Source organism: Argiope bruennichi, chromosome X2, assembly GCF_947563725.1.
Source record: "Argiope bruennichi chromosome X2, qqArgBrue1.1, whole genome shotgun sequence".
Classification (NCBI taxonomy): Eukaryota; Metazoa; Arthropoda; class Arachnida; order Araneae; family Araneidae; genus Argiope; species Argiope bruennichi.
In genome coordinates, this window is record NC_079163.1 from 96474933 (window position 1) to 96492411 (window position 17479).

Sequence of the window (17479 nt, forward strand, 5' to 3'; positions counted from 1 at the left end):
TGTTCATACGGCATTCGGTATTCCACGCAATCCCCACTATTATTCAATATTTCTGTGCTACTGGGGATATCTGAAATTAGTATTGTTTCGAGTCGGGTTATATTCTTATAGAGCTGTATTTAATTTTTAAATATTGTGTATCTTTCACTGGTACAAATTGACAGATAAGAAAGAGAACAGGGCAAATTTTAAAAAAATCAAACTTTTGAATCTGAATGATTTGGAATGCGTTAATGAAACATTATCTGGGAAAATAGTAGAATTTTATGGCGATTTTGAGCTTTAATGGTACAGTATCAATTATTCTGCAAAATGCCTAAATAATGTGTATATAATACATCTTTTCAGCTTTATCAGTAACAGTTTCAATGACTATTGAAGTTAAATTCTACTATCGAGACTCTAAAAAGTATCAAACAGAGCCTTTTGGGAATTTTTCCCATGCAAGGAATATCTTTTTGAATACTCTATTTGAATCGTTTATGCGAGATATTAATTAATTTGTTTGTTTAAATTAACATCAACATTTTAAAAAGATTATTAATTACTAATAATCCCCTTACAAAAACAATAAATGATTATCAATTAGTTGAAATTCGTTGAGGAATTCGGAAGAATTAGAGTCTGATTAATTGAGTACATTCATTCCACATCATTTTATTATTTTGTTGAATTGGGTTTCGGATTCAAAAGCTTTATCAAGATCTGCAATGGGCTAAACAATATTTTTTCGTAAGTTATTCAAAAAATTTGTCTATTAAATGGTGTTAACGTTTTTAGAAGTCTGAAACAAAAAGAACGGAAACAAATTCTACTCCTGAAATAATTATTGATGCTGTAATAAATTTCATAATAAAATTACTGTATTCAAAAACTGCAAAAATAAATTTTGTAGCTTTATAAAAGATATAAAATTTTTTTTAAATTTATATCTTTGTTTCTATGCAGTAATATTTCAACTACTGGCTTCGACTTGGAAAGCATTTTCCTAAAACTGTACTTTTTATTTTACCTTACTAGCTCAGAATACAAAAAGGAAAACTACCGCTCCTTTATTTACCCCGAAAATTCGGAATCCCTTTGTTTATTTTTCCCCGTAGAAATAAAATCCGCATTTTTTTAAACTCTGGAATCAAATCCATTACGAAGCCACGTCTTTGTTCTCCCTCCTTAAGACTGAAAACGGCTGAGCTTTCAGCCGAAAAGCTACGCTGCTAAAAGATGAAATTGCATTTTGTGGTGGTATAACAGAGGACCAGATCCCACGCATTTCAAACCCACTCATCTGCCTTCATCGACCAAGTCGCGCAGTCAGTGTCTGCGCAAGCTCCGAAATCGATCCATATTCTGTTTTGGTAAAGTGAGGAAGCATAGAGAAAAGTCGGATTGTTCGTCGTCAGCCATCTTCACCACGAGCACAATCTTTCAACAAGAACTATTTTGAATATGTAGTCTATTAGAACCTAAAAAGTAGAATTCATCATCCTGTTTGCCCCACACAACCGTTTAGATGAGTGTCTCCAAAGGTAAAAAATTTATACACTTTTCACCCAATCCTGATCGCATCCATCTTCTAGGATAGCATCTTTTCAAATAGATCCAATTATTTTCATAATAAATTGATGTTTTTTCTTATATTAAAATCATTGAATTATTTGAAAATCAAAAGCTGAAGATGAGGATCCTTTGATGTGTTCGTTTTTCCTTTCCCCATTCCTGTTACTTTCACCGGAAGCTCCTCTGGGATTCTCTCCGCAGGAACCTGTTGAGCATCCCAACTGTTGTTTTCGCTTGCAGTTAATTTATTAGACTGCCGCTGAATTTTATATGAGGCGCTTTATTTTTCTCACACTTCTTCAACACACAGATTTACTGTTTTCAAAGCAGTGCATTACGCTGAGCATTAATCGTTTCTTCAAATCAGACATTTGGTGGTTTTTAGCCAGATGAATTTTGAATACTAGAGTTCGTCTCAATCAGCTGATTTTATTTTGAATAGAGAAAGCACTATTTGCACATTTGCTACATTTAATGCGTGTTTTATTTTACTTCTTTTATTCATAATATTTTAGCGAATAATTAGTGTTATTTTTTTAACTTGAATATAATAAGATATTTTAAAATAAGTTTAAATTAAATCTGTTAAAAGGAAATGTAAAAAATAGCGTTGAATATTTAACTGAGAAAAGAATTTCGAAGTTTTTTAATTAATTTTAGATTGTATTCACAATGAAGGACAGCTGAAGTACACCCCACCCTCATTTCTAAGAAAATGAGAAACATAAAACATCTACAATAAAGTAATGATTATTTTTCATATTTACAAATATTGCAGAATATCCTTCATAATATCATTTGTCTTTCAAATTTTTAAAGAACATTGCATTTTTAAATATTCCAAAATACTTGTAAACTAATATTTAATGAAATATGTTTCACTGACAAAATAATAATTAAAAACATAAACATATCTGAGAGTGAAAACAACTTACACATTAACATAAGTATAATATAGACATAGGCTTTTCAACCATTTATATTGAGCCAAAAACGTTTCATTAAAAAAAATGATATATGAATCATAAAATGATTATACAAAAAAAAAATGCAGCAGACAGAATCGACCTAGATAGGGTGACTCTATTATTGACAATTTATAATATTTTTATTATACTCTTATTTTGCTGATTATTATGTTATGATTCATATTTATAATTTTGATTTTCACATAATGATACATTATAAAATTGTGCATAGCACCTTTTCATCATAAATATATATACCATTTATTCAAATATATAATCTCAATAAATTCCACAACATATTTGATATATATATATATATATATATATATATATATATATATATATATATGTGTGTGTGTGTGTGTGTGTGTGTGTGTGTGTGTGTGTGATTGAATGCATATATATATATATATATATATATATATATATGCATTCAACCACACCCTAATTTCTTCTTTTAAAATATGCATAAATTTCAGGTAATATTTTAGTAACTTTAATAAAATATAATAATAACTTTTTCAAATATACGTATTCATTCAAAATATTCAAATAATATACGCATATACATTCTAAATAATAAAAATACAGAATATTTTTCAATAAATAAATGAAAAAATTAATTTATTACTATCTATCAATTTTTTATTTGCTTTATCCATTTTTTTATTTCCATTATCGAATTCTATGAATTTACAAAGATGTTGAAGCAGAAATTTTGCTTTAAAATGTTTATTTTTATACTGGCATGCTCATGATACTTTCTATCAGATTCATTAGATTGATGCCCTTTATTTCTATTTAAAAATTAGAATATGAATAAAAGTATTCTTTCACACAATTAAGAAAATATTTATTGTTTAATTTCAAAACTTGCTTCTCTTCTTTCAAGTTCATTTAATGATCACATTAAATGGACTCGAATAATAAAAACATATTTTTTCGATTAATAAAAGTATTATTTCACATACTTAGTTAAGAAAATCTTTATTGTTTGATTTCAAAACTTTCTTCGCTTCTTTCGAGTTCATTTAAGGATTACATTTTGTGTTCCAGGAGTTTTAGATTTTTCAGAAACTGTACAATTCTAAAATTATATAAATAACATTTTAATATTCATAAATTTTTGGAAACTGTAATTTGATTCTTGTATAATTACATGTCGATGCAATATACTGGTATTCCATTATTTTTAATAAAGATATCATTGAGTTAGATATTTGAAATTAAACTTTTGCAGAAAGAGAAGGACATACGAATTATTCTAGTTTCAATTAAGATTTCCTTCTTTTAAATTCTTCAATTAATTTATTTTATCAAACGTCTTTATTTAATAATTAGTAAAAAAATTAATCTATTTGCATTTATGTATGTTCATAACTATCTTATAATCTCTTTATTTAATATTTTAAAACAATGCCTCCATATATTTTCTTTTACTACTCACAAAATAACACAAATAGTTTGTGATTGATTTACTTTTATTTATGTTCCATAAATTTTTGCATAAAAGACTTAAATTATGACCGATTGTAAATTTAAAACTAAAAAAATATTTCTTTCTGAATATCTACAAAACACTTCTGGGTTTTTTAATAAATCATCACTTCTCAAGTTTCAGCTATCATATTTCTTGTCCTCGCATTTTAGATGACAGATGAAATATACTGAGGCAATACCTTATTCCTTTTAAGTTCTTGAATTTATGATCTTTCCATAAATATTCTACTCATATTTCTCTAGTTTTGTGCTTTTCGACTCTTTTTTTTTTTCTTCTCGTGTGTCAGTGATTTCCATTTGTTGAATTTAGAAGCAATAAGTGCCATAATCTTGCATGTCGATTCCTTTAACGGTTTTATCATTTATTTATGCTATTATGCATTAAGCTTATCTATCTATGTTATGTATTATTTCGTTCTAGACTTCACATTTTATCAATGTATAAATCACATTTTAATACTATTTCATTGTGATTCTTCTATCTTTGTTTTAATATATGTTTGCTGAAATATATGTTTGCTGAAATATATGTTTGTAATATAAGCTTTGTATATGTATTAATATATGTTTGTTCTCTTGAAATATATGTTTGCTGAGGTAAAGAAAATCTGAGAATTAACTAAAAATTTCATGCTTAATAATATCTTTATTTTTTATTTTCTTATACATATATACTGTCAGATAATAATATTTTTGTTTTAAATAAGAATCTGTAACTTGTCATAAAAGGATGAAGGATAATTATAATCTTTATCAACAATTGTTTTAAATGAAATCTATCTTTTAAACCCTGAATATTTTAAATAGGTTTTATAAACATTAAATAAAATATTTGTTGTCATGCATTCAATAAACATGAAGTGATTTTATTCATACGGAAAATGTATTGCAGCTTATATCTTTAATTTTAAAATACTTCAATAAATTGTTTTTATCTCCATCTTATCAACTTTTTATCTTAAGCTTTTCTCGGCGATTTATTTTAAAATTACAAAACAAGCCTTTTGTAGTAACATGATTAAGAAAAGTTTGTTAACAATAGTAGAACTTCTTTTTTTAATCTTTCTATTCATTCAGCTTTGCAAAATGAATAATTATTTTTGTATTTATGTTACTTTTATTATTATTATTATTATAACAAACATAAGAAAACGACTAAAATGCCATCTTAGTGTTACATGCTTTATGTTACGACAAATCTATATAGAGTCTATACAACTGCTAAAAAGTGTCGTATATCCTTAGGCTAATAAATTGTATTTAGAAAGAAAATTCTAAGCTAATAATAATTCAATTAACTTTTCATTTTTACTTGGAAAATCAACAAATACTAAGCATCTTATAAAAAATCCAAAATCTATAATGATCTCATTTTTATAGAAACATTAATACTATGAAAATTACTGAAGATATTCTTGCATTTGTATTATTACAGACTTTTGGGAATTTTGAAGAGAAAATTAATAAGATGCAATTATTATATCGGTATTATAAACTGTAATTCATCGCTCATTAGCAATTACCGTTAATCTTTTAATAATTCTGCAATTAATTAATGTTCTCTCTTGTAATGTTTAATTTGATCAGCTCATTCTGTGATCATGCGCTCAGACATTGGTATTAATGAATTATCTAATTCAAGCATAAAATGCATTGATTTTGGGAAATTTCTGAGTTCCAATTATCAGATGACTTAACTCGCAAAAATATCATACAGCAGATATTTACACATTTTTAGAATAATTTCGAGAAATAATTAAAGAAGGAAGCAAATATTTTAGAATAAAAATGTCTGCCAATTGCTTATTATTTAAAATAAGAAATATCGCATGCATTTAAGTATATTCTTCTTTCAAAATATCGCTTGTAAATAAGCTGAGCATTAATTATAAGCAAAATTCTTAAAGTGTGGCCGCGGTTTCAAATAAAAAACATGCTAGAAAAATATTCTACATATAACAGCAAATATTGGTTAAACTTCGAAAATATTAAGAAATATCTTATCTGGCATTCTGATCGGCGATAAATGCTGACGTCTATGAAGTGAAGATCAGAATAATCTTCACTTCATCATCTTTTCATCAGCAAATTTTCTATAGACAATGTCAAATTCTCCTGTTTAGTTCCACAGTTCTTCCACGAAAAACATTATTGGAGTTACACAATTAATCCAACAATGGCTGTTCGCTAACCTCATAAATTTATAATAAGCAATAATTGTTCTACAAATTCTTAATATATTTGTGCTAATAAACCTCATTCCTCAAACAACAAAATGGTTAAAGAATCTTCTATACATATTTGAGAAATAAAAGTAAAAAACTCTGGAATATGCGGAATTAAAAATATTTCAAGGCTTTTTAATTGGTTTTATCACATAACCAATACATAGCAATAAAGAATTTCTTATAACTTAGTAGTACCGTTTCTCTTGCTTTTCTCGATTCTTTTATTTATAATATAGAACTAGACATATACTTTAGGATTTTTTTAATTAATACTGATGCAAACTAAATTTTAAAATAAGGGCTTTTTTTTATTATATTATCTCTGAATAAATGTCAAATTTCAATCCATTTATTATTGTTTTATTTCTTCTCCTAAGTTAGTTGTGGCAAACAAAAATGATCCATCATTTTCTTGTGACAAACTTCTGACAAGAAGTACAGATAGAAAGTGATACTTTCTGCCAATAAAGATATTTAAAGATTTAAAGGCTAGTAAATATTTTATCAGTCGAGTAAAATTAGAAAACTTCATTCCATGACAAACAATTTTAGACCGAAAAAAATCTAAGATTTATCGTCATAGATAGCTAAAAAGAAACTTTAAAAGTTGTGCACCATTTTTGTCCTTTCTTTTAAAAAAATATCATTCATTTATTATAATGAAAACTAAAATATTTACTGTAATATTAATAAAAATTAGAATGCTCATACTGATGGAATGATTACAAAAGCTTTTTAACAAGTGTAAAATATATCAGAAACAATATGATTCAATAAAAAAAGAATCCATCCTATTACTGTTACCAATGTGTTAACACATCAAATAGATAGAGGCGTCATTAACTATACAACTTTCCTCTTAATTCAAACAGACACTTCCATAAATTAAACTTATTTTCATCTGATTTGATATGGTTTAAATAACCATATCCAAAAAATTTTAAATGTTCTTTCTGCTAAAAAATTTACTCGCAATTTTAAAAAATATAGCAAAAATTTTTTATCAATGTTACACTGTAACTTATTAGGGTAACAAGGGAAACCTGTTTAATAGTTAGTTAGTCAAATTTTCATAGACTTTGCTTAAATTAGAATCATATTACAGAGCATGTACCCTGTTTTTATACTGCGTTGTGGTTATGACATGGGCTTGGCGCCTGAGTGGATATCTTCGGATAAATTACCTAACTAAATTGATCGAAATATCATTTAATTAAACTAATAACTAATGACTTAGCAACACTGCCATTTCTGCTTCCTATCATTAAGTTAGCCAGTGCGCCACTCTCATCATTAAGTTCGGTCGAATTTTTTGAATAAAGAAAATATGTTTTTAAGTATTATTTTATTGTGTCTCACAAAAAGAGAAGCGTGTTATTAGAACTCCATTTTCCCAAGATGAGGAGATACATTGATTTTTTAATGTTTTCAAAATACTGGAAATCAATAATGATCTTATAATGTAACAGAAGTTATACTTTTACAATAGAATAGTTGGAATATCAAATATCAGTTAAAGGTCAGCTCTATAATTCGTGAAATGTAAAATAGATCTAAACACATTTAGTCTGTTTTTCCTTTTTCTGTCTCTAAAAGCGAAGAATCTGGTTATACTGTTCTATTAGAAAGTATATTAGCTTAGATTGTTTTTTATATCATTCTTTTTTATTTTATATCCTTCTTCTCAACTATTGAACAAAATTCTTTTTTAAATTTAAAATTTGTTGACTGAAAAACTTTATTATCGAATGTAATGGGAGCATTATTATGGACTATAAATGGTTCCAACATTAAATTGTATTTTACAGTCATCACAATGGCCAGCAACTTTTTTTCTTTTTAGTTATTGAAAAAGAATTTAAGGAAAATGAATTAGAGTCTTTTTTACTTTAAAACGAGAATTAGGATATTTAGGCACTTAGCTGCTTTATGCAGTTTTTTTTAATAAGAAAGTCAATTAATTTCATCTTTCAACACATTTTTAATTTAGTCAATAAATAAATTATTTATTTCAGGCTAATGCAGTTAGTTGAATAACTTTGTGCAAATGTATATGTATTTATTTATTATGCACATGGCTATTTATACCACATAATATTTCCTGTATTTACACAATATTATTTAAACAAATGCTTAATGTATATAAATATTTTGATAATAAAGTAAACGTAAGGTAAAAGATCGTAAATTGACTAATTATGCTTAAAAAAGTGTTTATATTATTTTAATATTTTATAATTCACAGAATCTGCCTTATTTATTTATTTAGTTGGTAACTTGGCACATAACATTTTTAACAGTCATGTCTGCATAGCCATCTTGCTGCAGTGTTTTTAAGCAGTAGACTAATTTGCCTAGTCCAAAATCCACCACTGATTATATTGAATAGATGAATCTTCATTATTATTTTAACATATGTAAACAATAAATGTATTTTTTTTCTTCTTTGAAATAAGTTTTAATACCGTCATTTTCTTTAAATTATAATTTAAATTAAACCTGCTTTCCGATGTTCTACAGTAGACTATGAATATTATATTTAAGTTTAAAAGGCATACTTTCTAATTGAAAATGCATAACAATCTATTGAAGCACAATTATTTTTATTAACAAAAGCACATTTATGCTATGTCGGGAATTTTGACATTAAATGTCTATTGACTATGCATTGCATTCATTTTTTAGATAATCAGTGAGGGGACGCAATGGAAGAAGGTAAAGAGAGAAACGACGAAAAAGAATCTAGTGGTGAAACATCCTCGGAAAGTAAAGGAAAACTGCCTTCTACTCAAACAGCACGAGCTAACTGGAACGTCATGGCTGTCAGAGGAAAAGTAACTGACAAGTGTTTATGGTCTGCTTGTAAAGCAATGACTGCAGGCTTCTTGTTTATTGTAGTTGGAGCTGGGATGGCTACCCTTGGGTTTTACTCTGATCACCTATCGAGAGTAGAAGAAACAAAAGGCAACACCACAGTATGGGTAAAAAATGAAAGTAAGGATTCCCATTTAGGAAGTCTTACCTATTTTGGTCCAGTTGTTATGGGCATAGGTGGCTTCACTATTGTTGCGGCCTGTGTTATGACGTTCGAAGCAAGAGATACAGCAGCTAAGATTGTACCAATATGGTTTAAAAGAACCAGAATTCATGTCGTATCCGGAGGAAGTGGAAGTACGCCGTCTGGGAGATCCAGCAAAGCATCATGGGAAAGATTTTTATCCCAGCAAAGATCTAGTGAGGACGCTGGTGATACGAGAACTGCTGTTACACAGGCATTGGTAAATTTCAGTAAATATTTACAGAATAGTGTCGATACAAATAAACTACAACTTCAAAATCCAAACGCCAAAAATCAGCAAATTCGCAAATGTCCTTCTGAACCAAGTCTTGCAAAAAATCTAAGAGATGCCAATGGTAATAATCTTCCTGAAGCAATGATGCTACTCGAAACTAGTACACCTCAACCATCTCAACGCACAACTTACGGAGGAGGTCTCAAAACTATCAGCGGTACGTCGAAACCTCAGTTGCTCTCGGTTGCACCAGACACGTATCGACAGGCAGTTTCTATGGACTGCCCGAGATCAAATAGATATGATGACGAAAGCAAGGAATCTCATGTTGCCATAACAGTACCAGATACTACTTTGCAAGCAGCTGATAAAAGTAGAATTCAGACATTGCCTTTGCAAATATCCTGTGCTACAAGTTCAAGTGGCTCAATGTCCGTTGATATTTATCTTCCTCAAGGGGCCGTTACCTTGAAGATTCATGATGACATGAAAGAACACAAAAAATCTCCTCTTAAACCTGCTTATTCGAATGAAAGTCGATATACTAAAACAAGTCAACGCAGCGAAATTCAGTCGTTCGATAACGATGACGACTTTTTATCCACTGAGTTGGATGATAGTGTTTTTCTTAACCCTGATCCGTGCATTTCAACTCCTCAAATTATTCTGGAAACAGAGGACTCAACTAAACGAAATGAAGAAAGTCCTTCGTATATACCTGACAATCATTCTCTACCCATCGAATGCAAGAATACTTCATCGGTAGAACAGTGGGCAACATGTCATACAGCAATACCTCACACAGAAAATAGATCAGAATCTCTTGAAGTACACTCTCCGGAAGGTAGCCCGATTTCCCCCAATTTTTCCGTTAATTTTTCTTTTGATTGCTCTGAGCCTAGCATTAATTCTCCAGATACTGGCATGGATTCTGTTATTTCTAATCCATTCTCTTCTAAAATGTGCGTTCAGCCTTCTTTGTCACAAACTGATACTAGTTTCTTTAACGTCAGCTCCCTCAATTCGATGGGATCATCTCAGGATATAAGTTCACCACTGGTGTTTTGCGGAAGCCCAAGGTGCTTCGATTATGACCAGGAAACAACTTCTGGGAATAAAAACACCAATGATTACATGAGAAAATCGCAAGAAATATCTGAATTAAAAAGTGAAATTCCTAAAAAGAAATTGCATTCATTTTCAGAATCGACACGAAAGCAAGTTTCAATCACACTAGAACCCGACCAAACAGGTAAAGGAGTCAAATCAAGTCCCCGAAAGCATAGCTCTTTAGAGTCTGCTCAAATCCAGTCATCAAAATCGCAACCCAAATCATCAGGAAGCCCTAAAAGACCGCAGCTTTCATTAGAAAGCTCTAGACTCTCTGATGATGCCTTTCTACTTCCTCCCCTTTCCCCTCGATTTTTAAGCCCAAAGTCAGTTTCACCCTTGACATCCCCAACTGTTTTGACTTTTTCACCAAGAAAAGCTCGATCAGACAGCATGCCCGAACGAAGGCAAGCACCATCCCTGAAACGATTCCCCCTTCTAAGGCAAGGAGCCCTAGATGCTTTTGCTGAAGAAGGTGGATCTGTCCATCGATTAGATCGTTCCCAGACACAAATCTCTTCTCCTAAAGATTCATAATATTTCTTCTAATGGTGTCTTTTCTTTCACCATTTCCTTCGATTTCATTTCGACGAGTGGTAAAAATTCTGTGATAATTGAAATGGCAAAACACAGTCGTTACTTGATAAAAGCCATAGAAGATAACTCTCTTAAAGAAGATTCATATCAATATGAGAGTTTCTTTGTACCTTATTATCAGATATGTTCATAATTTTGTTATTCCTGCAAAAAGCAATGCTTTCTTATCATGCAAAATCAAATATATGCTGGTGTTTCATGTTATTAAAATTGATATGAATGTTAGAGGGTTTGGATTTTAGATAAGAGAGATGTGATTCTAATTTTTCTTTTCAAAATAATTTTCTTCCTTGAAGGAAATCTTGTTATGAGTAATTTCTTATCACATCATCTAGTGTTTAAGAATTTCTTTTTTTTAATTTTAAGTTCATGCAGAAAATATTATGAAGAATAAGTCTGCATATAAATAAAACATTTTATTTTAAAAATTCATAATGAATTTTCACCTTGCAAAAAGATTGTTTGGCGTCTCTTATAGTGCAATGTTTCCTGAATATTCGTCTATAAAAAATAAAGGCTAACTTTTTAACATTTAGAGACTAGTGAATGAATTGAAAAGTGATATTTTGAAAATAAATCAACCTTAATAACTATCGAACTGGTTCATTTGCCTATTGAGGTAAAAATAAAAGAAGCATACTCGTACTGTTTTTTTTAAATCATTTTCTTCTAGAATGAAATGTGCAAGGCATAACATTTAAGAATTTATAATCTTTTCTCCTTAAATGTCTAAATTTCTTTGTAGCAGTAATACGTAATCTTATTGATTCATTCCAAATAAATATTAAGTATATCATCTGTGAAAATTGGCATTCAAAATGTTTTTAAACATAAATACGAAAGCATAAAGCTTGAAGGAATTTGCTTGCTTTTTATTCCGTCAGCGACAGTCATTTAATAATTTCATTGAACATATCATTGCATATATATTCTCTAGTGAATGGTAAAATCAAAATTTCAAATATTAAATATATTTCAAACAAATGTAATGCCATGAAACTGTTGGTGTTATTTATCTTTTAAATGAAACAATGTTTTCAAATTATTAGGCAGTATCGCAGTAAAATGTTATTGAAAGATCTCATTTGTGATCAAAAGTCGTATCTAAAAAAAGACGCACAAACAATGCTATTCTGTAGAAAGCTAAATGTCTGTAAATATGATATAAGTTACTTGCACGTTGAAATTAATTGCCGTTTCATAATAATAAACCTAATAATGAACTTCTAAAAATTTTTGGAGAAGAAAAGATATATTAGACGTCAAAATAAAAACACGCCTATGAATACATTATGTACCTGAAAACCGATTAGACTTCTTACATCTTTTGAAAGAAAATATCTTTTTATATATATGCTTACTTCGTTTTCAAAATCTTTTCTTATTCTTTAAGGAATAATTCAAAAATCACTAAGCTGATCTTGGTAATGATTGAATTGAAAGAAAAATTAAGTTTTTATGTCGCAGATGTGTATCAGATTTATTTTAAATGTTTACGAAAAATATATTATCCATTCTGCTTTATTGTAATAAATTATAATTACTGGTTTGTTGGATTTAAAGTTATGACAATTTTTGATTAAGGAAAGGAGTAAAACATTTTTTCATCGGAATTTATTTTAGCTGGTAATTAAGGAAGAACTGCTTATTCATATTCTATAATTGAATCGGTGAGAAGATGAGTATGGTTCCAAATTCTCATTTCTTTTGAATCGGTTCGATAAATGTAGACCTAAGTACTAAGGCCAAAATCAGTACTATCCTTCACATTCTACAAGGATCACATTCTACAAGGAGAAGATCAATACAATTCCTAATTCCAACTTATATAAATCGGTTCAATAAATTCATATCTAAACATTGAGACTAAAAGTAGTACGATTTCAGCCTTCACTTATGTCAAATATGTTTCAAATTTTAAAAAAGAAAAGAAGAATAGTACTTGTCTAAACTTAAAATTTGGCTGTCTCGAAATGAAAATTCCGGACAAATACCGCTCTCCTTCTGGCCGATTCAAATAAAGTTTCAGCTTGTAAATAAATGCTTCCAGAGTTTGTTCAAGCTCGGGTTTAAGATCAAACTGTCAACGAATCTTCGTGTTTCCAACTTGGCAATCTTTCGAATATGCTTAATATCCCAATAACATCTGTTTAAATGCAGAAACTTATAAAGAGGATTAGAAATAAAGAGGATTGACATTGTATAATTTGAGAATAGTGCCAAATTTCATGAAATGACAAAATATTTTCGAATTTATGAAAACTATTTAGGTGTAAAATTAGATGTTTTATTTCAATCAGAAGCAAAATTAGAAGGCTTTTCTATGCAAGCCAGATGCAAATATATGGTTTTCTAATCAAAAGTAAATACAATTTTCTTTAAAATAAATTAACTAAAACTGAAAGAATTTGAATTCCAAATGTTAATAATTAACATTATTATCACAAAAAAATTGTCATTCCGGGCACTTAAAATCAAATCAGATTACTCTTCCTCTCAAATTTGTAAACAATTGTGTGAAACTTTTAAGTGATTTTTCCAAAAGTTATGAACCCATTGCCCCAGTAGCACATAGTTATTGTAGAATATAGAATGATGTGATGTCTTAATAATATTGTACAATCCATAATAATTGTATAATATAATAATTGTATATTGTACAATCCATAATAATTGTATAATATTGTACAATCCATATAGGATTGTATTATATTGAAAAATATTGTACAATATTGTGCGGGTTGTTGTGCTACCCTGGTACGAAACCTAAAAACTGCCAAAATCCGTCAAAACTTTTTAAAGTGGCTTCAATATTTGCAAACTGGCAAATTCTCCAAATTATAATCACAAGAAAGTTACAGCTAATCATAAAAAGAAAAGTCTCATAAAAATATTACGTAAAACAGCGGACAATTTCAAGAATTAAATCTTGGAAAGAAACTACTAGAATTCAAAATGATTGAATTTTGTCAATCCCTTTCTGATGCTAGTGTGATTCCTTACACGTATGAGCATTCTTTCGACTCGCATCTTGAATTTTGTGCTTAAAATAGAGCTCTATTATAAATCTTGTGAGTGATATATGAAACGTTATTTTTATATATATGAATTGTACTTGCGTGAATTTTATTGAGAAATGTAAGTAGAAGCTCTGATCATGCTACTCTATTTTATGTAAACTATTCCCTGCTGGATTAGTATATAGTGATCTCAGGACAACATGATCCGAGCTTCAATACACTGTAGATACCCTATAGCAGCATGTTGACACAATCTTATTCAGATAGGCCTTATTAATCTCCATATTGCATTTCTGCACGGATAGCTCTTACCGTGAATATGTGAGTACTATTTCTGTATCTCAAGCACAATATTTATATATTTGCACAGATGTAAATTTATTACATGTTCCTTCAAAAATATCTTTTGTACTGTAATTTTCTATGCTGGTTGAAATGTCAGGAAAATGTTATGTATCAAAATGTAAATATTTTCAAGTAAATATAAGCTTGGCTCAGAACGCACTAGCTTCTCCAGTGTCATTTTCCTAGAACTATTACCTAGACATACCTATGTATTGTAGATTTATTATGATTTATTTACTTGAAATTCTATGTTGGTGTTGGAAGTGATTTTTTTTTATTATTTATTAAATGGGAAGGAATGTGAAAACAAAGAGGAAATTGTAAGTTTTTAGCCCCCAAACTTGAACTAATATAATAATTTCATACATAGGAAACATTTGATTTTAATGTATACATTTAATATAAAGACATGTAATATAACAGATAAATTAAAAATGGTGTGGTTAAGTTAATGACCACGATGATAACTACAACCACAACTGAACTATCCCCGACTATCTAAATGTGTGTGGGGCGAACTGGATGGCCGATCGCCACGCTACTAAATCAGACACAGAAGTAGACGCAAAATAGCTCCTATTACGACGTAGCGCATACTTCCACTCCCACTTAAGGAGTACAGCCCTGCATCAGAGTGGCTGTAACTCGGCTGCACCCATTTATTGTACCCTCCAAGGAAGCTAGAATCTTCTTACATATACAGAAACTTCTCATGCCCGTATTTGAGGTGCCCAAGGTAGAATACATGTTGCGGATAAGTAAAAATTTCTTCAAAAGATTTCCAATAGTGCTAAAATTTATCAAGATTCCAGTGTGTCTTAGACAGTATAATGTAGTCTTTTATGTACCTGAATATTTATTCATCCTTTGAAGCATACAGTTTAGAAACTTAAAATTTAGAATTTGCGACACTAAATTTTAAATTTTACAGATACGTTACGTTTATACGTTAAAGGATTTCTTTTCTTTCTAACAGCGATATAAATTGCTTTTAAAAAGTATCCCGAATTATTGTTTTCTGCTCATTTTTGAAAGAAAAATCTATAAAATTAAAACAAAGTGTTAGCATTTTTGGTACTGTATATTTCTTATCAAGCAAACAAAAAATTAAACAGAAAAATTTGTTAAATAAAAAACATGTATTCTAAAATTATTGCACAACTTTGTTTTGATATTGTGCCAAAGAAAAAAGAGGCTAAAAATTCACTGATTCGGTAAAAAAAATTATTGCACACAAATAATAGAAAAATTTAGAACATAATTGTTACATAGAGTGTATGAATTTTATGAGAAATGCATGTAGCATGAAACTGTACAAAAGCGTTGCGTAAAAATCTGAAAATAATTTTTACAGTTACAAAAAAAATTATATTTAGTACATAAACCTTGACATCATGGTGGACAAAAGGTATTCTAACCATTTTTCCAAAAGGAATTAATGTCAAGACATGGTTTGCCCGTTTTTTATGTGAAAATGGCTGACTTATAATCAATTTTAAACAAACTAAAACTTGCTTTTCTGACGAAACGTCTGTACAATATTTTAAATTTTCTGCTGAGGCATACAGAATATTTGCACATTGTACGAATTCTGAATTGTTATTTTCAATAAGTTCAATCTAGTTTGATACAAGCCGAAACGTCTGAAAGTCAAATTATAAAAAATAAAAAGGTTAATTAGTGTTTAAATTGGACGAAATACTCAGAAATATGCTAAGTTGCGCAGCTAAAAACTGATGAAACTAATAAAAATTTTGAACTTTTAACTAGAAGATTTAAAGCGCTCTCAAAAGGAAAAGAACTTCTGGAAATATATAGAATTATATAAATTCTTTATTTTATGAATTTCGGGGTAATTAATCAATGGAAGGTATTATTTAGACTTAATGAATTTTTAGCATGAATATAGAAGTCATCAACATTTTCTCACTATCAAACCATTTTCAAACTCTACCTGAGAGATAATTTAATGTATACAATTCCCAAAATAATGTATACGAATATTCAAAAAATCATATTCAAATAAGAATGTAGCTTAAACGACAGACAAATCACAAATAATCCAATTATACAACGAATGTAGTCTTTAATATATTCTTTAGTGTCTGCAAAAAAATCGTAACATTACTTTTCCATATCTATTTTAAAAAATAAGAAATAAATTTTGCATATTTTTATAGATCTCAATTTTTTTTCCTTTAACAAAACTATCATCTTTAGTTTTCATCATTGTCTTCAGCAATATCATTTTTCTGAATATTTACAATATTGTAATTCCCATTCCTATTTAACGAGGTGGGGGGGATTGTGAATCGCGAAACAATATCGTTAAAATTGCATATCATGGGGAAAAATTTCTTATAATTCACCAAGCAATATGAAATGAAAACTATTCCTGTTGTACAATAATCAAAAAAGTGAATACTTTTTTGTAACACCTGAATGTGAAAGTGTACTTCAAATATGATAATTTTATGAAAGCATATTATTTTTGTTCTATTACAATATGAATGTTAAAAATAATACTGTCATCGTGTACTTTTATTTGTTATATCAAAAGCATACTAATGCTAAGAGAATATTTACATTGTTGTTTAGTGAAAGTAATTATAATTCAAACTATATTATATCATCAACATGTTTAGAGACTTGAAAATTCGAGTATTTTACTTCATTTGTTGATACTATAGATAATATATCTATACACTTCCTTCTCTGTGTGATGATTCCCGTTCTATTTAGATTTAAATAAATAATGTGGTGAATTTGCTCTTTTGTACAGTTTGTTTTTAATAATAAAACTATATGTAGTTTCATTTGCTTATAATTATTTATTCTGTGACATAATTACATTTTGAGAA

At 28.9% G+C, this 17479-nt stretch overlaps 1 protein-coding gene across 1 annotated transcript; it reads left to right on the forward strand.

Annotated features, from left to right (window-relative positions):
- The first annotated feature begins 1389 nt into the window (after nt 1–1389).
- Nucleotides 1390–11500, forward strand: LOC129960628 (uncharacterized). Its single transcript, XM_056074171.1, has 2 exons — nt 1390–1526; nt 8939–11500. The coding sequence occupies exon 2, from the start codon at nt 8959–8961 to the stop codon at nt 11191–11193; it is 2235 nt and encodes a 744-aa protein (XP_055930146.1). The 5' UTR covers nt 1390–1526; nt 8939–8958; the 3' UTR covers nt 11194–11500.
- Nucleotides 11501–17479: the final 5979 nt, after the last annotated feature.